At 48.2% G+C, this 24,136-nt stretch overlaps 6 protein-coding genes across 6 annotated transcripts; 2 read left to right on the top strand and 4 right to left on the bottom strand.

Annotated features, from left to right (window-relative positions):
- Nucleotides 1–94: 94 nt before the first annotated feature.
- Nucleotides 95–3,364, bottom strand: KY384_001967 (uncharacterized protein; the record flags this gene model as incomplete). The annotated part of the gene is made up of 1 exon (XM_044810493.1): nucleotides 95–3,364. One exon carries the CDS (start codon nucleotides 3,362–3,364, stop codon nucleotides 95–97), a length of 3,270 nt encoding a protein of 1,089 aa, XP_044672467.1.
- Nucleotides 3,365–5,421: 2,057 nt separating this feature from the next.
- On the bottom strand, nucleotides 5,422–9,950 carry KY384_001966 (uncharacterized protein; the record flags this gene model as incomplete). The annotated part of the gene is made up of 4 exons (XM_044810492.1): nucleotides 5,422–8,293; nucleotides 8,352–8,559; nucleotides 8,610–9,699; nucleotides 9,756–9,950. The coding sequence occupies 4 exons, from the start codon at nucleotides 9,948–9,950 to the stop codon at nucleotides 5,422–5,424; spliced, it is 4,365 nt and encodes a 1,454-aa protein (XP_044672466.1).
- Nucleotides 9,951–11,643: 1,693 nt separating this feature from the next.
- KY384_001965 (uncharacterized protein) lies at nucleotides 11,644–13,110 on the top strand (the record flags this gene model as incomplete). The annotated part of the gene is made up of 1 exon (XM_044810491.1): nucleotides 11,644–13,110. The coding sequence occupies one exon, from the start codon at nucleotides 11,644–11,646 to the stop codon at nucleotides 13,108–13,110; it is 1,467 nt and encodes a 488-aa protein (XP_044672465.1).
- A 308-nt stretch (nucleotides 13,111–13,418) lies between these two features.
- KY384_001964 (uncharacterized protein) lies at nucleotides 13,419–20,839 on the bottom strand (the record flags this gene model as incomplete). The annotated part of the gene is made up of 3 exons (XM_044810490.1): nucleotides 13,419–13,524; nucleotides 13,580–19,463; nucleotides 19,531–20,839. 3 exons carry the CDS (start codon nucleotides 20,837–20,839, stop codon nucleotides 13,419–13,421), a joined length of 7,299 nt encoding a protein of 2,432 aa, XP_044672464.1.
- Nucleotides 20,840–21,385: 546 nt separating this feature from the next.
- KY384_001963 (uncharacterized protein) lies at nucleotides 21,386–22,424 on the top strand (the record flags this gene model as incomplete). The annotated part of the gene is made up of 2 exons (XM_044810489.1): nucleotides 21,386–21,859; nucleotides 21,921–22,424. 2 exons carry the CDS (start codon nucleotides 21,386–21,388, stop codon nucleotides 22,422–22,424), a joined length of 978 nt encoding a protein of 325 aa, XP_044672463.1.
- A 193-nt stretch (nucleotides 22,425–22,617) lies between these two features.
- Nucleotides 22,618–24,045, bottom strand: KY384_001962 (uncharacterized protein; the record flags this gene model as incomplete). The annotated part of the gene is made up of 1 exon (XM_044810488.1): nucleotides 22,618–24,045. One exon carries the CDS (start codon nucleotides 24,043–24,045, stop codon nucleotides 22,618–22,620), a length of 1,428 nt encoding a protein of 475 aa, XP_044672462.1.
- Nucleotides 24,046–24,136: the final 91 nt, after the last annotated feature.

The following is a 24,136-nucleotide window of genomic DNA, read 5'->3' as shown; positions in this document are numbered from 1 at the left end:
CCATATGCCGCCATGCCTTTGCGAGATATAACATCAGAAGCTGAATCATGCAAGTTAAATAAGAAAGCATTTTGATCTTTACAGGACCGAGCATTTACAACACCTTCAAAGCATCAGTCAACCTCCACCTCTCCGACCCAACTCCTGCAACAACTAGCTGTGAAACTCCCTGGGCATCCTCGAATGATTCGAGACATGAAGCATCCGCAACGCTAGAGCATACGACCTCCTCCAACGTGACAATGACGAACTCACTTTCATTGTTTGGATGGTTGACCTTGATCAGCCAAACCTTCAGCATCTGGTCAGTACCCACTGTGGCGAAACGGTATACGTTTGTGCCATCTGAGCGCCCCAGGGAAGCGATGCCCGTTATGGCAGAAGCATGGGCATTGCATTTGAGCGCCGCAGTAGTCATAGATTTTGATCCTTGGGGAGTAACTTTCACGTGTACCACACCCAATGCTTGATCGTCACCTCCTGTTACGACCAACATATTGTTTGCAGGAAACGTATCGGATCGGATATCTAGAACAGTCAGACAATGTATGCTACTCTGATGTACTGAATGGCGATGAATCTTTTTCAAAGCTACCGCAGGATCAACGTCAAACTCACGGATAGCGACATGTCCGTCTGAGCTTGCTGTACAAAGCATTTTGCTCTGACCGAAATCTAGAATGCGGCTTTGCGTAAGACAGTCCGTAGTGTACGAACTGTTATGGAGCAGTTCATAGCGATTCTTATCCGTAACTTTTATCTTTCCCTCTGCTTTGAACCGCCAAATGCGTATTGAGGAGTCGGAGTATGCCATCGTTATAAGATATTCTGGTCTTATTCTCTGACTTTGCACTTGTGAAGGAGTCTCGCATATGCAGAAATCCATGATTCGCAGGGCCTTGTCATGAGTGACTGTGGGACAACGACCATTGCAGACAACGTAGGGGAAGCCATTGAGTGATCGGACACGCCAGGCAATGAATTCCTCACACCCTCCAGCACTGAAAAGCCAGCGGCCATCCTGGGTCCATAATAATCTTTGAAGACCAGTGGTATGCTCTTTCAGAATCGTCGCACAGCGATTCCCTCCATCGTCCAAGCTGAGGAGTCGAATCGTTGTGTCTTCAGCACCGGTAGCTAGGAGGCGCTTACTGTGCGGAGAACTTGGGAAAGGCGATACTGCCGCAGCTTTAATCTCACGTCCGTGGCTTCCAAATTGTAGCACTCGATGCGATGGCCACTCTTGACTGTATACACTGCAAATAGAGGCTTTGGTCCAAACAAAGCTGCCACCTCTTGTCGTCTCATGGTGAAAATACGACCAATTTCGGTGAGCGCCACCGCATTCCACGGACATGAGTTCCTGTTTCATTGTCTCATTGTATACGACAAATCGTGTACTGTTGAAGCCCCACAATATCAAGTGCCCTGTATTTGGAGATAATTGTGCACCTTCGATATTTGGTCCAAATGGTGGGGAAATGGTATGAATGGTCGTCAGTACAGTCGAGGCTGGCTGGTCAGGATTGTATCGAAGCTTGTGGAAGACGCACTTGCCATCTCGACCAGCAGTCAGGAAATATACTTTGTTTTTAGACGGGCTCGGTCCACACATGCGGAGTATCACCGTTATAGCATTCTGCTCATGAAGACCCGACAGTCTCGTGCTAGTCTTGCGAGTGAGATGGCTAACGCGACACTCTCCTGTTCTTGAACCTTCGATGCACAGATTCTCATCATGAAACATGCAAGAGCTCGTTGTCACGAACTCTGCCTCACCTATTTCCCTCTGGCTTTGACCAATAATAATATGATGTAAGATCTTGGTCGATGGATCTCCAGCACGTAGTGAGACGGTCTGTAAGCTCGAGTTCCCTAAAGCTCGAAACACGAGAGCTACCATTTCTTCACGTTGCTCCGAGCCGTTGGCAGTCCAGGCAACAGGACATTCATGAGCTTTGAGATAGCCCAGTTTTCTGCCTACTTTATGCACTAGACTAATTGCTTTAAACGTTGACAAATAGACGTAGATGGCGCCTTCATTGCCCGTCACGAGAGCAAGGTTTTGGGATGGGACGCAGGTTATCATAGAGGCAGACGCGAGATCACTGTTGTGCCCAACGACTTGCCAAGTGACTCGAGTCTGGTGCTTATCAAATTTGTCTTCCGTTGAGATTTCATTCTTTTGAGATGAAGCCAAATGTCCGAGCAAGACGCTCCCTTGTTCAGTCGTAGCCAGAAACTCAGACTCGCTCAACCATGCATAAGCTTTGAATGTGTCGGCTTTTGTTTTTGCTTGCGTTACTAATTCTGAAATGGGGGCTTCCTTGCTAATTGAGACAACGCTCTTCTGCTCCTCGCCGATATCAGTATTAATCATGTAGTTTGCGGTGGAAACATAGTCTTTCTCTGGTCCTTTGACGGTATATTGGATCTGCCATAACAACAGGGCACGATCTTTCACCCTGAAGATATACTCGGGCAAGTAAGTATCGCGTTCGCATAGATGATGTCCTGAAGCTTTGGTAGCTGTGATACTCTCTCCGTTACTCGATGACGAAGCAGACTCTTTATCAAACAGAAGCTTGTGGAAAAGATAATCAACACTTGACCCGTCAGGCTTGACAAACCATACGCTAATCTCATCAGAAGTCTTCTGGTATCGGTATACATATTGTCTACTCGCTTTCATCGTGAAACCTAGGTCTGTTGCGAAGTCACCCTTTTCAGAGTACCAGGCTTCACAATCATAAGCATCATCAGTGACCTGTACTGAATGCATGTCAGCTATGCCCTCCAGTTGCCCCGAAGGTTGTGAGGTAATGTGGCTCTTTATCGTCCTCGATAGCTTCCACCTGCCCATCATCGCATCATATATTGATTTGACTAGGCTTTTTGTAGCTTCCTGGGTGGTGCAATGGACGTCTCTAGAACTGGCCACTTTGACATCTAGGTCGCTATTGTACGTAACGACACGACCATCGGCTCCTCCTGTAGCAATCACGTGCGTTTTAAGTCGCGAAATAGCGCTTGCCCAGACGTTCTTACCAGTATGATATCCGTAAGTATGTGCATGGGAAATTTTTGTTTTCCACTTCGCAAATTTGATACCTGATTCTATCTTCCTTTCTTGGGAGAAAACAACCTGCCATAGTTGTGATGTTCCATCCTCTCCTGACGATAAAAGCCGTAAAGTCGACTCGTGCTGAAGAAATCGAACGGACCAAATGCGGGACGCATGACCACTAACACTTCCCAAACACGCACCTACATTCTCTGACGGACGCTTCTCTGAAGAAATAGATATATCCCACAACTTGATGGTGCGATCGTCACTACAGCTGGCCAGAATACAAGCAGGCATATTTCGCAACTCAGATCCTCGTATCATACATACACCAAACACTGATCCTTCATGACCACTAAGTCTGCAGTGCAAATCGTAAGGCGCAGAAGCATCTGGAAGCGGACTCTCAAACGTAGACCAAACAAGGATGTCGCCACTTACTGTTCCTGAAGCAACAAGAACTCTTTGATTCTCGCGCCAGATTTGACCTGAGTAGAGGACAGAACGGGGTCCAGATGTAAAGATGAATGGTGAACATGCTACATGAGATTCTTGTTCTGAATGGTGATTAAACTCTAAGCTCAAAATCTCGTTGTGTGCTGATATAAAAAGTGCCTTCGTTGTAGATTTGAGATCGGCTGACGGATTACAAATTATAGCGTTAAAGACCCAATCGTCGAATATGATCTCTTGAGTTAGAGGATTCAAGTCAGGGACAATTAGAGAAAATGGGTCGGAATTGAATGCCGAAAGCTCAATAAATAACGTGGATTTGCCGCCGTAGACGAGCAGTATGCAAGACAACGTACCATCGTGGTCGTCTCGCTCTGAGCAGACAATACCATGGATTAATTGACATTTGAAGATTTCTTTCGTTGTCAGGAGTCTTCCAGAACTGTGGTCGAAGATTTTCAAATATCTGCCCTCTCCTACAAGCAACAGTAGCGTATTAAAGTGAAGAAAGGCAAGAGCCGTGACAGGAGTACAAGAGTTATCTAACTTCATCACTGGCTACAAGTTGAGCAAGACTCCTCGATTATCTCATTGTGGGACTGCCTTATTTTTATCTCACCGTTAACCTGGCTTAAAAAGCCTCAAAGTGAAGGCAAGCAAATTTAGCTGCTGGCTGACGAGCGCCACCTGAGTCTTGAGATGAAGAATGAATCTGTGAGGGGACCGACACCATGGCAGCTCGAAATTAGAGGTGGCTGTAAGTAGCATGGATTCAATTAGTTAGATGTCTCTCCCGAGGGTCGGTGAGTCTGAATGTGGAGGGGAGCCCTGATGCCTGCCCGATAAGCCCGTCTTGAAGCCTAGGCGCACCCCTCTATTTTCATCCATGTAGGTTTGGCGGCAACACGTCGTCGCGGAGCAATCAACGGAAAGGAGTTCCGGAGTGGTTTCCATACACCGCAAATCAAGGGATGGATTAGCTCAATGATTGCAAGAGCATTTCCAAGAGCTACAAAAAGTGGTGGCAATTTATTCACGCAATAATTTATGGGTCAACGTTCGAAAAGACGTCCTGCGTTACAAGCCGAGTATACTCAGGACATAACCGGGTTATTCAAAAAGATCGGGCCGAGGGGACGCTTAGCTCTCAATGGAGAAAACTTTTTCCGCCCCGAGATTTTGCCCGAATATCAGAATGCTGACTCATCCATATGGTAGCGACTAAACCACGACTGCTCTCGAGACAGACACTACTTTGGGCAGCAAAAATACGACGATCAGGTCGGCAAGAGCACTGTTCTTGCGAAACAAACTCTCTCCATCTTGAGTGATAGGATAAAACGAATACACCGACCAGCTTGGAAAAAGCACAATCTTTTTAAGTACTAGGACAAAGCAAGCAAAGAGTCTCGGGTGCATGTCTCGGGAGCCTCTTGATACTCCAAAACTTACCCCTTTATGATAAAAATGAAATTTAGTCATGGAGGGGATCGAACCTGATTGATATTAGCAGACCGAACTTAATGAATGAAGCGAGACTCGTACCCTCGGCCTTCACGGTACCACAAGGAGTAGTCGACTTTCTCCCAGTGTAAGCATGACGTGATAACCACTACACTGGGAAACCAGAGTTAATTCCAGAGAAAACAGAAATTGTATTTGGAGAAACATACCCACACGACTTCCGATGTTGTCAGCATCTATTAAATTATATATTGTATATTGCAAACAGCGAAGGTGATGGACCTTAAATGATTCAAATTCCACGGGCTATTGAGAACTCAAATGTGCTTGATCATTGCTGATGATTACGGAACTATTGCTACAGTCCAAAAATATTTACGCTGCAAAGTGGTATCTCCCGCTAAGATGCTAAAGCAGATATCGCTGTCCGTCCAAAGCTACTGTCGATCGCATGTCAGATTTGTATGAAAAGCAAAGTTGTAGCGATCCCGGTCCCAGGCATACGCAGCCAGTAGATATCTTCTATTTGAAACCCATGCCGGTATATGCTGCTTCTTGGCTCGTGACGGTAGGCTTGATGTTTGTGTCACTGGACCTTGCCCACTCGCTGCCGGATTCGCATAGCTATTGCCATTACCCGGTTGGATAGCATTGAAATTGCGAACGAAGTCTTTGAACGGTGTTTGATCATCCCGCCACCATTCCGCATCCTCGCGGGAGCCTTCACTTAGTTCCTTGGTTTTCTCTCTTTCTCGGCTACTCGTTGTAGTCCGCGATTTCCTGGGCGGGGCCGGTAAGTCAGAGGTCTCAGAGAATTCTCGCCGCAATGGGGAGTTTGCTCGCAACGTTGATGTAGACTCTGCCGAAACCAAAGAGACGCGATTCCTCGAAGGCTTAGAAGATCGAGTGTGGGTTACACGGGGCGATGCATTCGAAAACGGGTTCCTTCTTCGCTGGTCAACACGACTGGGAGAGCTTTGAACGGAGCTACCAGACAGATCTGTTTCCTTGTTCCACGGCAAGTCACGACGGCTTTTCTGCGCAGATGCTGTACGACTTGGTGTTGAGTGGTGTTCCTGATAGGGCATTGGGTCATCATCATCCAAAGTAAGGTCAATAGTAACAGGGCTCGAGGTCTGCATTGGAGTCTGGTTCAGAGGGGTGGTAATTTTGGCGATCCCCTCAGTAAAAGGCCGCTCAAATGATGGGCTTACTTCGATCTCGGGCGACTCTGCTCTAACAGTCTCTTCGCAGGCTTCACTCGAAGTCGAACTAGCGATAATGCCATCTTTCAGATTCCGAGCATTGACAATCTTATTGCTGAAAGAGGGAGTATCCACCATGGTCGAGTAATATCTCTCGTAAGGCATTGGGTTCTCGAAAGTGTCAGCACATTGCTGAATGTAATGAGAGTACTCCAATTTGTGCCTGATGATGAAATCATCCCATACATATTGAGGTAGTATACCACCTTCCTCGGAGATTCTAGAGATCTTCAAGCAAGATGCTTGGAAATGCTTCGAATCCCCTAAATATTCCGGGTACGCTCCTTTGAATCGGTCGAACAGAGATCGCGTAGAATTTCGGCCGGAATCAGTAGAAGTCGCACGCTCCAAGGAGTTTCCAAGATTGGATTGACGCTTAGCAGGCATTTTTGTAACATGTCGTTTTCCAAAGTCCCGCAATCCAACGGGTGGACTGCGATGCAAGAGCGTTGCCTCGTCAATCGCTTCACTATTAACCTCTGTCTTGCGTCTGACATCCGTCTTTGGTTTATCAGAAGCGACTTCAGGAGTGGCTTGCTCAATAGACGCAGTATATGTGGGCCTAGTGTCCTCCCCGGACTCTGTGCTCCGAGATCGGCGACTGACTTGCTCAGCAACAGCTTGACTGTTTGTGTCTGTATCGTTCAGGTCCATTTGAGCAGATCGAGGGCTCTGGCTCGGTTTGGTTGCTATTGAAGGTACCTGCATATCATCATCTGGAGTCCTTACTATGGCCGCTTCGCGAACGTCTTCTGTGCTCTCAACATTGGGCGAAACCGAAGTCGGAATGGCAGCCTGAATTGGAGTTGCATCGTTCTTAGATAAGGCTTGTTGGCTACCGGCACTCGGCTCGCACATTATCTCATCTTCAACGATTGCATTAACAGGACTGGTCGGTTCTAGAATGGCCTGCTGGTCTTGCTTTACCATCTCTGGAAGCGTAAAAGCTGCGTGATGCAGGTTTGGCAACTTCGTAGGCGTGATTGGATTCGAGGCTACAGCACTGCTTGCACTGCTCCTACGCCTTTCAAACCAATCACGACGAAATTTGTTTGCGAAGTCGACAGGCCTTTCTGCGTCCTCCTCTACTTGAGTGAGACTCTCGGGAAAGAAATCGACGACCTTTATCCGCTTTCTAGGTAGAGGTTCTGCGGAGAACGAATCTTTACGCTTCAGCTCCTCTTGAGCTGTTGTGGAAGAGTCGAAAGTGGGGCCCAGTTGCTCCTTGGTATCGAATCCTTTGTTGATCACATTCTGCTCAAGTTCATGGTGGCTAGAACCATCCCAAGTAGCTAAGACTTCCTGCTGCGTGGTTCCCTGAATCCTTGAATTGTCTGGCTCTTGCGGTGAACTTCCGGAAACGTGGGTGACGTTAGATTCAAGGGAGGAGACGGCATTTGACGACATCACAGGCTTGAGATCTTGAACTTGGCCAATAACATATGGCGTTCTTTTTACTTGGGTGTAGGAAGTCATAGGCAGAGGTGCAGTCGATGGAGGGTTCTCTGTAGATAAATGCCCTTCGCGCACGTTCTCATGAAGTGCAAGAAGAACAGACGTTTCGAGCTCGTCGGAATCTGAAGAATGCGGAGATGGCCATACCTCCTCGTCTCCCTCCTTCGTCATATTTGAGACTTGCAAGCTTCGTTCGACTTCTTGCCTTTTGTCATTAGTGCCCTCTTCACTTTGATGGACTTTGATTTCCCATGAAAGAGGATCATCAGTAGAGGTTACAGGTTCGTAACTTGAAATTGATAAATCAACTGTATTATCCTCATGATGTTTTTGAATTTCAAGAATAGTAGTATCTCGTGGAGATACAGGAGCTCCCACCTTTGGTGATCCATGTGTTGGTGAAGCTTGCTCATTCACCTTATCAGAATAAGCATTAGGCGGCCCCATGGCACCCTCCGATGTCGTTCTCAGCGGACTTATGTGTATAGAGGAGCCAGGGCTATTTGAAGCCTCTTGCGAAGCGTTTATCGGTCCTCCATTTTGGGATGGTGTTTCTGTCGCATCAAACTCTTCTGGAGTATCAACACTACTATCAGGGGGGATCATTAGATTTTATCATGTCGCGTTTTGGCGATGGAGGCCAGTACATAGTGGATTGACTGTCAGAATCGTCATGGACCTCTGATGTGGGAGGATTGAAGGTCGGGGAAGGTGATTCCGGGCGGCTGTCTGGTAAATGCTGTGACCTTCGCCTTCGACTATCAAGAGCATCCGCTTTCGCATTGAAGGTCTGCAGGACGTTGATAGGGATATTTGCCACAGGCTCACGATGACCAGGATTCGGGGGCATCCACGCTGCATGCAATGTCAGTATTGGAACGATGTGCACGACCTTGCAAACGTACATTCAGATCCATTGAGTAATGCCTCCTGCTCCTTAGACATTTTGATATCGCGAATACTGATCTTCTTAGAACGCTTGCACTTGCGAGACTGTGTAAAGTTTGAGCCTGCGCTTCGGACTTCAGGAGGCGGGCCAGCTTTCGAATTCTGTTGAGCTGCTCGACCAATCTGGCTGTGGGAAGAGAAAATTTCTCTCGTTGTGTTTTCATTATTTACAGAAGCTTTGGGCGTAGATCCTGCTGAAGAGGCATCAGGAATGCGAGCAGACACACTGGAGTCCCTGTTGCTAAATGACAGCGAAGACTTTGGGCTCAACTGTGCGCTTTGTGGTATTTCATTTTCATTTTCATGATCACTGAATACTGCCTCAGTGACCAAAGAGGGCCCTTTTCGATCATCGTTCTCAAGTGTAGGTTGATGTTGAGAAGACCGGTCTGGAGATTCAATCTCCGAAAAAAGTGCAGCATTGCTTAAAGATTTCGTTTCGTCAGATATCAGTCTATTCGAGTTCATATTCGCAGATTTTTCGACAAGAGCGGATGGGCGGTGTCCATTTAAACGAGCTTTCGGATCTAGTCTGCTGGGTAGAGCAGAATTATAGGCAAATGGTGCTTGCGTAAGTAGAGCCGACGAGGCATTTTGGGTATACGAGCCATTTGTCAATGTAGCATTTGCTGCCGGTGATTGCAGAGTAGAGGAAAGAGGCGAAGATTGACCAGTCGAGGGCTCACGACTCCGAACGTCTAATTGCCTCTTTTTTTGGTCCTTGAGACGCGCCAAAAGGGTAGGAGCTTGGCCGACAGACTCCACCGCGCGAGGCATTGCAAGCCCAAATGTTTGAGCACCACCAGCTCCCAGAAGCTGGAAGTCACGAACGAGAATTCTCAATTGTTTGTTTCTCTTTTGACCGGCAAATACTGCCACCAGAATATCATAGTCCTGCAGCTGAAGTACGCCACCTAAAGATCCCGTTGTAAAGTTCTGCCCATGCCGTCTCCGATATTCCGCCATGGCAAGGTCAGAGAAATCTGCATCGATGCGCGTCGACGAATCTGATAATACTGCGTCCACGGGGATATCACATCTGTTGAACTGTCATCTCACCCCGTCAGTTGAGAATAGTCAATCGCTGGTCGCCGATGACAGACCTTATGGATTTGAACCAATTGCCTAGTTCTGGACGGCTTGATCGTGAGAGTCCTGCCATTATCCTGGTAAGAGCTGTCTCCCACGTTCCCTCCAGGCAATTGCACCCTGCCCGCGCCTTCCTCTCGCCACTGAAGCACATTTTCAAGCTCTTGCAACAGGTAAGGATCAAGCCAAGGCTTGACTAGGTCCGACATGTTTGACTGGATGTGTCTCCTAGAGACCAAGGTGTAGCATTTGGAGTCATGGTCTTGAGGGTGGCAGAGGTACCCGATTACGAGTTCTTTAAGTTATCCATAGGCTTGTAGACTGTGTAGACATCCGTTCAAGATACAATAAATCAAGCGTGTAGATTGCTCTGAATGGTATCAATGTGTGTTTGTGGCCAGTTTGGGGTCAAGCGCTCACAAACACGTCAGGACGAGTAATGGAAGGTACGCGGAGCTAACGCGGCGGCGGGGGAAAGCCCGAAAAAGGCCAAAGTTAGAACCCGACAGCACTCTCGGTACATATGTTCTACGACCGTTCCTTTTCATGCAGTTTTCGTTAACAATTCTATGGTATTCTTGATTTGCCTAACGTCAAGACTGGCCCTATATTGGATAGCAGAAGAAAAACGCGAGTTGCCCTTGCTGTGAGCGACTACTTTTGTTTTTTTGCGACGGCATAAATTCATGTGATGACATTTATATCATAGTGTAGCCGTTGCCGGCAGCGAAAGATCAAATGTAAGGATGATAGTGGCAACGGTTGTTGGGCTGTAGAGAGGCGCATTCAACAACATGTAATTCCCTGAGGATAAATAGAGCTTTGATTTGCTGTTTCTCAATCTAGAAACTAAATTGGGCACAAGTCAATTCTGAAGAGGTTCAGGACCGGGCTGTAGCAGTCGATTCTTGAAGACTGCACCTAGCGAGGTAGTACTTTGTCCATCTCTGCAATTCTTGTTGCGCCATCCGCCAAATGCAAGAGAAAAGACCAGTCATCTAAAGGCAGCTGCTGCGGTTGGGTTTCGGAACGACCTCTCACAGTATCCACATTTGACCAAACGTTCTCTCGATAGTTCTGCACGAGCTTCGTTGCGCCTAGAAACGATTTCTGGCACTAAGGGCCCAACGTTCAACCTGTATAATTTCGACGAAGCACGCACGAGAAATTCGGGTCTTGCCGTGCCGACAGCTCAGTGGGCTCAACGGCCTATCAAAGCGCCTATAGCTTTTTCTTGTTGTTGCTTGGAACCAAGTGGCCCTGTCATAAAGAAATGCCAATCAATTGAAACGTCAGTAGACCAATTTTGACCTTGCAAAAGGCGAAGAATCTGCTCAAGTCCTAGCGGTCACTAGCGGCGGACCGATCCGAAGGTCAAACGCCAAATTTCAGCCTTGACAACGGAACGCGTCCAAGCTCGCGCATGCGGTGGTGTTTCTACCTGGACATCGGCGGAACTGATGGCAGCAGGTGAGGTCTATCAATATTGCCCACCAGACTAGTCATTGATTGAAAACAGGACAAGGAAGACAAGATCGCCGGCTTGAGCGACAGCGTGGGGCAGGGTCAGTCCCTAACGCCCTCTCTTGGGTCAGCTGAATTAATGCTGTATGTAGCACTCGGCGAGTCGGAAAGCTTGAATTTGGTTTGAGTATTCCAGACGCAAACGATGGCTTGCTTCAGCCTCGCAAGTCAGGCAGGTCAAGGCGCACGCCTTCTGTTGATCCCTTGCCATTACCACCATCGTCCAGACGGACCCCAGTATCGCATCAACCTCTGACTCGATCTTCACGCCGAACGCCTTCAAATGAGACTATTGCGCAATCAGAGCCTTCAAGCAGGCAGCACTCGGCACCTATTTCCAAAAAAAGGCCACGAACATATTCCACGTACTCCGATGACATGGGCGATGACAGTGAGTTGCACGGGCATGAAAGCAAAAAATCAAAATCATTTCATCAGCTCCATTCCATTCAGGAAAACATTACTCCCGGAGAGCGTGACATCCCTTCAACGGGAAAAGATCCGAAAAGGCAAAAAAAGCGTAAATCGATCGGACAGCAGTCGAAAAGTAGAGTAAGAGCACGGAACTCGCCTGTAGCTCAGAGGCAACCTGTTAAAAGGGGTCGGCCGAGGGTCACTCAGCTGGACTCTAGTGACCAAGATATAGAAGGGAGCATTCAGGATCAGCTTCGGAGAGAAAACGCAGATCTGGAAGATCACGCACTTGCAAGACTGCAGCAGAGTATACTACCTAGCGTAGAGCCAACAGAAGGAACTGGCTTCACACCTCGGCAGAAAAAGCGAAAGAAGCGGGTGTCAATAGGCCAGCAAAGCCACAGGAAGCCTAAGCCTCTAATAACAGTGAAGGAAGAATCACTCGAAGCAGAGCCGATTTTTACAGATCGAGTTGAAACAGACCGGTCAAGGATGGTTGGAGCAGGGGAATATCAAGACGACCATGGCAATGAATCCCAAGAAGATAGATCTGTGAGTCAAACAGGGCATCAAAAGTCAAGGAGAAAGAAGCGGAAATCTATTGGCCAACAAAAACGGAAAAAGACTTCTGATGGAGTAAGAGCGCCTAATACACCCACCACAGGCCTATCTAAAGCCAAGAATGTTAGAAAAGAGCATTTCGAGGCATCCAATTCCTTGAGACCATCGATTGAGAGAGATAACCCTGAGGATGATAATAGCGACTCTGAAGAAGCTAACGCCGATGTAATCTCAATACCTCAACCTAAAGCGAAAAGGAAAGCACCGTCTGCATCTCAGGATGTACCCAAGAAGAAGCCATCAATTAAGACGCAGCATATCTCCAAATCAAATTCCTCCTCCAAAGCGCTCAAACCCTCGAAACCCTCTACCACCGCCCGTTCAACCTCCAACAAAGTCCCCATAACAGTCTACCGGCCCCCAACGCCCTCATCCCCAGCATCTCCAGGCTCACTCACCGACGCTCCAGCGTCCAAATCTTTCAATCCCGTTGATGTGCTCGCACAAATCACACTCGAGCGCCTCACCAACATTGCGACCAAATTGACCTCTCAACCCACCCGGTCGCGTGGACAGCGGAGAGTGCTGCAACTCTACACAACGGAAATTGAGCAGCGGATGCGGCAGCTGAGCAAGGCTTTGGACACTAATGCGTCGTTGAAAGTGAGGGTCAAGAAGGTGGCAAAGGAGGAGAGAGAACTAAAGAAGGGGGTTAAAGAGGTGGAGAAGGAGGCTAAGGAGGCTAGAGAACGGAGGGAGGATTTGGAGAAGACGAGCAAGAGAGTTGAGATGGAAGGGGTGCTGCGAAGAATTGCGGAGATAGCGAGGAAGGGATGGGAGATGGAGAGAAAGAAAGAACTTTTGGCATAATGTGTTTGTAAATGCTTTGCCAGAAACGTGAGGTGAGGAGCGACTGACGAAGGTTTTACCATGGATGATAGATACCCTAGTCACGATAGCACATTCAATTCCTGTCACACTTATGCCTATCAACCTTCTTACACTGTAGTACTCCATGGTCCCTCTTGAAATGCGTACAAACATAAAACGCCATCGCTATGAGCCATGCCACGCTATGCTAGGAAAAAGACTTTGTAATTCTTACCATGAATCGTTTGAAATTCGTTCTCCCACGAGACAAAACAGGACATTTGTAGCCATCCCTTCGTCATTCATAGCTAAGCCAAACCAAGGACTTGTGCCTCCTTATCGTCACCCGGGTCATCATTCGACTGCAGCAACGGCCTCGCTTCAATATGCTGAGCTTTGAATTGGTGCCAGCAACTGATGCTCCGATTAGTATTCGACCTTCTCGCATTTGGGCAGGGAGCAAACTTACTTGGGCGCTTGCAATACATAACGACCCATTGCCTCTCTGAACCTGCTTTTGTACTCCTTCGGACTCGTCACAGTGGGTCGATTCTTGCCTCGATCCTTGATCCAGCTCTCTAGTCTCTTATCCCACGTATAAGTTCTGATACAATCGATTATACCCACCACTAATTCCTTTTTATTGTCGTCAATGGCAATCATGAGAGAGTAGTCCATTACATTCTGCCGGCTGAGGAACAAGGTGTCGTTCCATACGCTGGCGCGTAGGAGCTTCTTGCTATGTTCGCGTGCAAAAAGGGGAGACTCGTAAATGAATTCGACCATGTTTTCATCAAGGAGAACCTCGTTCTGCTCGCCCGTGGACTGAATGCGTCGATTGCGCATAGAGCCTTTAAGATCGAAGATCCGCGTAGGTGAGCGGTCGTAGAAGAGATTCTCCATGACCAGGAGAAACCAATTGAACTCTACGCCGGTAGTGGGGTTCTTGATGATGATTTGGTAAAAGCCTAGCATTTTGGCTATGACGGAGGGAAGCTCGTGAAATAGCGATTCGGACATGATACGGAAGTAGGCTGGTGCGAAACGGAGGAATGCTTGCGTCTCAATCGGCGAGAGCGATTTCAGCACGAATCGGTCGTCCAAGGTTTTCAGAAAGACGGATTTGGATTTTCCACCTTTGCTGTCCCACTTGCCACAACGAGCAAGAGACTCGACAATTCTAGAAGAGACACCGCATTTGCGCCGAACCGCGTCGAATTGTTCGGCAAAAAAGATTTTGCAGAGCATCTTCGCCGAACCTTCCGAGAACTGGTATTTCAGATGTGTGCCTGTCGGTCGCAGCAACGCCTCTTCGACTTGCACTTGATCTGCAGGGCTCAAAATAGGGTCCTGATTCCGCGATTCGTCGATCTTCTCTGCTGAGGGTGGACTACTCTCAATGATACTACGCAGCTTGGCGTAATAGTCTTGCGAGCCGAGAGCGAAGGCTATCAAGGAACTTGGCTCGTCCTCGCGCACGATGATATCCGAATCTGCGAAGATGTGGGCAGTCGCCATCAGCGGATATTCAAGAGGCTGCCAACCGCTCGCCGAGCGCTCTGCCCAAAAATTTGTGAGCATCTTCATCAGCGAGGTTTTCTCGTGTTTTGGTAATTCCAGCTTGAGTTGCAATTGGGCTTCTTCTGGTGTCAATGGTATACTCTGGTCTGGCGGGTCAGGCATGTCCGTTGCATTGAAGAGATACTGCTCGTCATCGCTGCGAACACCCTCGCCTTCTACATCAGAGACCACACGACTGTCACTCGTCCCCGTATCCTCAATCTCAGTATTTTCCGCCGTTGTCTCATATTCAGAATGAGCTTCTAGCGTGGTCGGAGGTCCATGCTCTTTAATTACCTCCTGACTAGCATCTTTGTCAGTGGCCCCAATTGACGGGTCAGAGCTTAGGAGGTCCTCATCAGATGGTTCTTTCTCCTCTACGGCTTCATTTACATTTCTATATACCTGCACAATAGGCTTAGAAACACGCATCGGGTGAGCACGCGAACGGCGGTTGAGCGCAGCACGCTGGCGTTTCTCTTTGAGGCGTTCTTTCTCAAATTCCCGGCTCAGCTGTTCGAAATGCATCGCAAGATGGGACACTCGAGTCTCGCGCCTTCTGCCGGCGATGGAGCGAGGTATCATTGAAGGCGGAGCCATGCCTTTCGCCTTCACTGAACTCTCTCCGCGCCGATCCACTACGACTTTTTCACTGGTAGGTCCATGTTGATTGTTAGATGGCGGAAAAGTCTCTTCGCTTAGTCCACTAGATCGCTTGCTCTTCCTGGATCTGTCAAGAACGTCTTGCCGGATTGATTGACCAGAAAGGTCAGCATTTCTATGAATTGCAGGTTGCGAATACGCTCGGTTGATAGGCGGCGGAGTATGACCGCTTGTTGTGATTACACTCCCAGCGATAGAAGGTCGGGGAATACTAGACGGGCCGGTCGTGCGTGTAGCGTCATTCTGCATCTCATGCTTGGAACGCGCGTGCTCTGGAGGGTTTTCGATTGCTTTGACCGTATGGGGATTGGGTGGGGTGCTTTTCTCAAGTTTCGGACTTTGGGGCGAACTTGAAGATCGAGACAACGACATCGCCTCAATTGTTTGAGACTGATCCATTACGTCTGCTGGTATTGCTAGGTCTAGGTGCCTTACGCTGGGGCTTTCCGCGACCTGTATACTGTGTCCAGCGCCAGAAGGGACTGACAGCATTGGCGGATCGCTTTTTCTATTTTGTTCATCTAGCGGAAGATCTGCAATTGAATCATTTTCAACGACTGACGCGAGCATGTCACGAGTCTTGTCTGGTGACATGCGTCTGGTTTGAGAAGCTAGCGTCGGTACATCATCAGCTGTTCGCTTTTCATCTAATGCCTCTGCTGGGGATGCAGAGCCCTCGGAAGTGAGGGACGTGGAGGAGTTCTCTCGATCTAAAAATATTTTTCTCAATTGAAGAGTGGCAAGCCGACGTATATCCTTTTCAGACGGAAAAAAACTTCGATCAAACTCCGAGAAAACATTATCCCACTCGGCGACTTTTTCTTGCAATGCTCGGGTTGCTCGATTCAAGGGAATGATCTCGTAATGTTTGGAGCTCATATACTTCTCTCTCAACTTTGTGATGAGGAAGAGGTGGTCATCGTTCGCCTTCTTGGCAAGGCGCTCAACTTCCCTTCTACAGTTTTCAGCTTTTTCTGGAACCACCGTTTCAGCACTAATACTTCTGATTCGCGACTTCACGGACACCATAAACTTGTTGAAACGCTCCTCGATTCGTGTGTAAACGTCATTCTTGAATTGAAGATCATTGTCCACTTTCCAAGTGATTCGGGCACGAGGTACGATTATTTCAAGAAGGGTGATCGGATCGTACTGAATTCTGACGGCCATATCCTTGAAACCAAAGTACCGAAGGTGATCACGATGAAGATCATGAGGACAAATGTCATCTTGTGCACGCAATTCGGTGCTCCAAAAGCTGAGCTCCAGGTACTTGCCAAACGAGTATTTCCAGCTGCTCTCAGACATATGCATGACTTGGGTTTCCTTGGCGCATTTGCGGCACGTACTCCACATGAGTATGGTATGGGAAAGCCCCTGGACTTTGGCCGCTTGATGCTCAACAAAAACGCTCAATTGGGCCTCTCCGTGAACATATTGTCGATGATGCTCAATCATCTGCTTTTCGCATCCATTCGAAGAGCATGGAGTGTTCCCCCCTAGACATAGGTCTTCAACGTATTGACCAAGAGTGCAATCGGCTTCGAAGTCAGCATCTGTCTCGTGTTCATTGTAGTAACCCAAAGCCACCATATCTGGGCCTGAACATGGAATAGTCGTTGCTGTGCAAACGACACTGTATAGCACTGCAATGTTTTGGTGAGCATAGGGATCAAATAAATCAATGCTACCGGCAAGATAAGTCTCCCACTGCTTGCATTGTGTCTGATAAATATGAAGCGCCTTGTCGTATTCCGCGTCGTGAACTGCGTAAAGAACCTCTCGAACTTTCTTGGAGGCATCGGGAACACGCTTGTGAACCATCTCCGGCTTAATCAGATCAAACTTCTCTGGCCGGGCCTTGTCGTCATGGATCTGCAGTTTCTGTATGTCTTGATCACGTAAACGCCGGAGGTATGCTAAACGGCGCTCTTGTTCTCGAGCGCGCATGAGTAGGTAGGGTTGCATAAATTTCACAAAGGGAGACGCCGATAAGATCTTTGTCTGGTGCTTCTCAACCATATCTGTGTAGAATGTTGGCATTGGGATATCATCTGGTACTGAATCTTCATCAGGCAAACTTGGAGTAATGTTTGGCTGTTCTGTGTCGGCTGTACGCCTTGGGTGTTCAGAATCTGCGCAGTTCAGATCGTGTCCATTCATGAGTTTGCTCTGTTCAGAGCTTTGAGAATTTTCCATGGCCTCTTGTTCGCTTGCATTCTTGCTCTCTAATGAAGCAGCATGATTACGGCTTGATGATAGGGATCCAATGTCAATATCGGAAGGGATGAGAGCGTACTCATCTTTCATCAAGGACGTCTCTAATTTAAGATTATACACAACGTATATCATGAATTCGGTGATGCTCTTAATCTTCCTCAACGCAGAAGTACTGGCACCTCGGAGCACAATGGTGCAGCCAAGCTCTCTTGAGCAGCCTGATAGAAAAGTATAAGTCTTCTTGCGTCCTTGGTGGAGATATGTCTTTAGATAGAAACTGGCACATTTCCCTACTTGAGCGGGTTTGATAGCAAGCTTGTCCATCGAAGATATAATTCGCGTTTGACAACATCGCGACACAGCTTCTAGTACAGATGGTTTGACGTTGTAGGCTGTGGCAATATTGGCTTGTTCAAGGAACTGTAATGCGAGCCCCGAGACGTGTCGCTCTACAAGCAGTAATTGAGGTCTTAGGGCGGCGATACGATTTACAATGTTCTGCAGAAATTCTCGTTCTTGGCGGATGACAGGCTCAAGACTCATGAAATGCTGCTGATGTCGAGCGTACTCCAGAGGAAATGTTAATATCAAAATGTTCGGATGAGATATGTGCCGAGGCATTGTTTTCAACGCAAGGTTCTTGGTGAATACAAGCCCAGAAACATATGCTGTATCACAAGGCCGCCCCCCAGGTATCTTTTTCAGCTTTACATAGTGTCTGACATCCATATCATCACCATTCTGGACATCAGGATTCACATCATCGGTAGCTCTCAACAAAATTGGCAAGAGCGCTTTTTCCCATCGAGCAACTTCTGACAATCTATTATCGGTCAATAGTTGATAGAGCAGCTTTCGCACATGTTGAAGGCTTGCGTCGTTCAACTCAATAGCTGGCGCAGATGCACCTCTGAGAGAAGAGCTTCGGACCATGCGACCACTGGTCGGGGTAGGGGACGGAGCAGCTTGCTCTGCAGCAGCGTTAAGAGCACTCTCGCGGAGACTTGCACTTGAGCTGAAAACCATTGCGCTTGCTCGATAGCTCTTAGGCGAGGGTCGTAAATGGCTTGCACTAGACGTACTGAAGGTGCGTCGCTTCGAAGGTCTCAAAGACTTCGCACCGCTTAGACTATGCGTGTCGGCGTCGCGGCTGGCAAAGGTGACACTGCTGGAGCTTTTCTCTCCGAATTTTAGTCGTCCTTTTCTAGAAGCAGCAGCTGTCTCCCATCCATGCCTATCATCGCCAGCAACAGACATGTCACTGGCGTTCAGAGCAGTCATAATACTCACCTGCTCATCCCCACTGGACTGTTCGTCAGACAGATAAGGTGCAAGATCTGGGTCAATAATGTTGTCATCGTGAAACGTTGCTAGGCGTTTCGAGCTCCCGTTATTCGTAATATCGTGATGAAATGGTGCATCATCTTCTTTGGTGGGTTTGAAGACACGGGTGAACTGGTTGCGGGAATTATAACGTCGGTGAGTGGACCTACTGCCAAAACTAGACTTCAACGATCTAGATGAGGAAGGTCGAGCTAAGCCACGTTCAGTCCCGATTTCTACTACTGCTGGCTTGCGACCAGCTTTTTCGCCTGCTTTCCTGGTAGCTGGGATTGACATGATCGGGACGCTGAGATCTGGATTGCTAGCTGAATAATGAGGATTTTCGGTAGCAGAAGGGTAAGATGTAGGCATGGGCGATCCAAGCGTTTCGCCGGCCCCTGTGGAACCATGTCGTGGTCGAAAACCAGCCAGAGAAAAGGTGCCATCATCAGAGAACTCAGACGAGTCATCGTCACCTTTGATTATGCTTTCACAAGGCTTGCATACACGTAGAGTACCTGCTTGATTAAAATGGTTCCCAGATATGACCGACGTGCACTTAGCGTCGAATATCTGGCCACAAGTCCCTTTAATCTTCATTAGCCCGGGCTCAGACAGAAATGAATTGAGACAACTCACTACAATGATGCTTACGGCGGAAGGTGGAAAAAGCATCGCCACATCCAAAGCAGTCCTTGGCATTTTCGTCTTTCATCCAGTACTCTTTACTTAACACCTTACTTTTCGCTTGGGAGAACACGCTCATAGTGCGCTGATCTCTTTGAGCGGGTGCGTTCGAGTATGTCTGTGAGTCAGTTTCCAGGCTCTCACTTCTACTCGCCTGTCCGAAGCTTGCCAGGCTTCGGCGAGGAGATGATTGCTGAAGAGCATCACCGAGACTCTCCGTGGTCGTCTCCAACGACGATCCACGTGAAAGCCCAGGCATTGGAGACGATGAACGACTGACAACCGGTGGAGCTAGAGATTTTCGTAAGGGTACCTCAAGGTGTTGATATTTCCTGTCCCTTTCTTCTGTCTTTCCTACCTGGTGCTGAGAATTGTCTTGGCCAACATCAAACACATCATCCGAGCGCTGATTAATGACAATAACTCCTGGCTTGACAAGACTTTGATCCCGGTCATCCTGAGTATGCGAGACCTGCAGGCTTGGCTGGCTTGGTTCCCGAGGTCCCACAAAAGCTTTTGCTGGTACATCTTCATGGCTGCTTCTAGTGGATGAGCCTTTGCCGTTCACCACGGCTGCCAGCTGCTTAGGTATGATTCTCCGTATTATTTCATCTGTATCTGGCTTGACTGCTTGCGTGGACTGCTTCTGAGATTCTTCGACTTCTTTGTCCCCATTACGTGCGGGATCAAAGGCCGAGTCTTTCACTACTAATTTGGATGGCGTGGAAGGGGGCTTGAGTGTCACAGCACGTTCCAGTAAAGTGTCTGATTTTAGTTTCCCATCGGCGGCTGAACTCGTCTTTCTTTCGAGACTCTCCTGCTTTTTGTGGGCCTCTGATGCACTAGTTGGATGCAATCCACTTCTGTGGGAAACACCTGAGGCTGGCGTTCTCACGCCAGAGTCTTCCGTCGAGGCTCTTTCGGAGACAACATCATCTATTGCTGGGCTAGGAACATCCTTCGCACCAACAGAAGCCCTAAACCTGTTGTATAAACCACTGATGCCCCCTTGGATATCCCCAGCGATACTTTTATTGTCTGATGCAGAAGTGGCCGAGACTGGTGGTGGAGAGGTATACTCATTGAAAGTAGTAAGGGTTTCGGACTGGCTTGCGGTACTATGGATCTGATCAAGAGCTTCGGATATGGTTTCTTTGCTGAGGAGGTTCACGCTTGACAACGAAGCTATGGATCCACGCCGAGATTGCAATAGCTGCGGTACGAGATTCGAAGATGAAGAGGGGCCGTCGACTTCCAGTAGCGGTCTGGTAGACATGTTTGTCGGTGGTGTTTCATAGTCTTTCTACAATCTGCTCTGGTTGCATGGAGGGCAAGACCGAGCGACATTTTCATCGCTTGATCAGCTTTTGCTCAGAACAGAACAAAGCACATAATACAAGGACAGAAAGCATGTAGTGTATAGTACATGAGTAGCCTCACGATCAGTCGAGCACGATCTGAGGAAACGATGAGAGGTGATGCCAGCTCGAAATCAATACGAAGGATCCGTTTTCAACGCCGTTTTGCCTCAACATAAGCGTCTCCGGGGGGTCAAGCCTGCAAAGGGCGGCACCAGCGCTCCGTGCCGCCCGGAGCTACAGCGGGGAAACGCGAATGCTATATTACCTTACACGAGTACCACTTCTCAATATGTGATAGACGAGACCGCTAGGTCTCATCTGAATCGCTCGAATCGTACTGACAGGACGTAAAGCACCGAGTCAGTTCCATCATAACCCTCCGCTTCGTTCACTGAGTCTCTCGCAGCTCCAGCAAAATCTCCGTACACCGCTTTGGAGCTTGACCTTCCATTGCAGCAGTCATGGGTTGGCTATGGGGCTCCAAGGACGATGAATCATCGAAAAGGGATCCTTTCAAGGATCTCGACCCGAGCTTGCAGGACTTCCTTATCAAAGAGTCACCCGTGAAATACCAACCCACCGCGCCACCTCCTCGCACAGTGCAAGAGACAGAGCCCCAACATGAAAGTCCAAGTGAACAGCCTAAAGTGCCCCCACAGTCGTTGTTCCAAGATGGTCGATATGCCCATCTTTGGAAGAACTATCGCCCCTTGTGGGAGATCAACAACGAGAATAAATCCGATCAAGAAAAGCTCGCAGACGTATTGGATGGTTATAAAGACCGCAAAGCGCAGATCGGGAAAGCAGCGCTCGAGAATTGTTGTGTAGAACATGCTACTGTAGTGGATTGCTATGAGAATGGCACCTATATGGAGAAGATGAACATGTGCAGAGCTAAGAAGAAGCCTTTTGAGAGATGTTACATGATGCAAACGGTTCGAATGCCTTCCCAACCCACAATATTGGTAAACACAAACTAAATGAACATGGTGCTAGCGATTCTTAAAAGCGCTAGGATATCTTGCCTCGTTTGAGCGAGAGGCGTGGGTCGATGAGGATATTCAAATGCATGCAGACATGCTGTATCATCGCATGCTAGATCAGGAGAAAGCAATTGAGGAGGCACAAAAGGCGGGCAAACCGATACCAGAGTTCGACAGTCTGGAACCTGCAAGCCAGGCTCTCAAAGGACAAATGCAACCTCCAGGGCCAGTCACGGGCGCGATATTAGAAATAGACGGACTTCCACAACTATCTCAAGATACGAAAGAGCTCCTTACACCTGAGGCTCAGCTGGCATTGCGGCGGAAATTGAAAGGTGTCAACCCAATCGAACGAGAGGTGCTGGAGAAAAGCACTGTCTCTGATATGATGAGTGCACTTCAAACAGGCGATGACTTCCTTGAGATAAGATCGCGAATGACAGTTGCAAGGAGAAAGAGAAGAGCTGAAGGGAAGGGATCAATGTCTGACACCATCAGTGGATGGCTCGGTTGGTGATCTGTGTACCGGCTGGTTTTGTGTATTTTGCATACTAGCAACGGCGTTAATCTGTAGCACTACTGGACATTCCCCCGTTTTTGCATGGCTCATTGAGGTCACGCTATTAAATCTACAAGTTTATCCCATACAATAACGATGCAGACGCTCGCTTCTGTGTTGACAATAGGGACCATCAGTCGTCATAATTGATTTATCCCCAAGGACTCTGTTGTTGCTGCTGTTGCTGCTGACCTACTCTTGGAAATACAGGAACTGTGGGTAGCTGCTCTAACCCTCCTATAGTCCCCTGGCCAGATTGCCAACCCTGGCCTGTTTGTTGGTTCCCAAACAAAGTCTGCCTGAATGGGTTTGTTCCTGTTTGGCTTGCCACAAGTGACTGAGCTGGAGGCTGGCTCTGTGGCGTCTGTGGCGTAGTCCTGGCAAATGGATTAGTACCAGTACGCTGGGGCTGCAATTGCTGCACAGCTGGTTGGTGAGGCGGTTGAGGCGGATGTGATGTGAATGGAGAGCTAGTGTTTTGGTTATTGAGCGGCATGGTGCCACTACGACCGAAAGGGTTTGTGGATTGCGGACTCTGAGGGTAGGGTATTGGTGGAGAGGCTTGAAAGTCTGGCATGGATGTTCCAGTGCCCTGTGGATACATGGATTGCCGAAAAGGATTCGTTGACTGGGCTTGAGATTGTCCGGTCATAAAAGGTTGCTGTGAGGAGGCAAAGGAGGTTTGCCCTGTGCTGAATGGCTGTTGCTGAGAGGGGAAGCTCGACCCAGTCGTTTGCGACGTGTATGTAAACATATCCTGCGGATGCGAATGCGGTAGCTGTTGCTGCTGCTGCTGCTGCTGAGGATATTGTTGCGATGCATAGCCTCCAAAGCCAGCTCCAATTCCAACGCCATCCTGCTGAATTAGTTGCTGTGATACAGGTGGGCCAAAAGGGTTTGTATTGCCGAAACCAGTGCCATTTTGTTGAGGGGCTTGCAACTGCTGTCCGTTTTGTGAGTAAAAGTTTTGCTCCGGCAAAAAGCCTTTTTGCTGAGGATTCTGAATCTGAGGCAATGACTGTTGATGCTGAACAGCCATCGGCTGCTGGTTTTGCTCTATTGATTCGAAAAAATCTATGAGGTCTGGAGCTGGGCTCTTCGATGCTAAAGGCGCGGAGAAATCCTTCTGACCCGGCTTTGATTCCAGCTCGGGTTTTGATGCTGACCCAGAATTTACGTTGGGCTTCTTGAATGTATCTGTAGAGCTAGGAAGTGGCTTACCATCCTTCTTGGCTTGCTGATGTGCCAGATACTGCCGGCGGTTGACCTCAAAGTCTGCGTCATTTAAATATTCTTCGAGGGAAGAAGTCAAGCTCGTGGGCGCATGTTTCAATTTCGGGATTTCAAGTCGTGTGGCATTTTCATACTGTCGAGCAGTCCCAAGGAATTCGACAACCATGTTCGTTTGCTTCGTAAAGGTCTTGTAAATGGTGAGTGCTCTTTGTGCATCATATTTGGACATCTCAAAGTAGTGTTCTACCCAAGTCAGCCCAGACCTAACCTGGAAGGTTGACAGCAACGAACCCAGAACATTGATTGTACCCTCATTCATGATTCCATAGAGCACAAGTAGATCCATTGTAAGTAATCGGAAGGCACAAATTGTGATTTCGTTCTCAGCCTCCGTGCTGAGCAGCTGTGAAGGTAGTCAGCGACCATGTCTATCAGGA

The sequence above is a fragment of the Bacidia gigantensis genome (assembly GCF_019456465.1).
Source record: "Bacidia gigantensis strain McMullin 20006 chromosome Unknown contig_134, whole genome shotgun sequence".
Taxonomy (NCBI): Eukaryota; Fungi; Ascomycota; class Lecanoromycetes; order Lecanorales; family Ramalinaceae; genus Bacidia; species Bacidia gigantensis.
The sequence above is the reverse complement of the archived record's forward strand: the minus strand, read 5'-3'. Positions and strand labels throughout refer to the sequence as shown.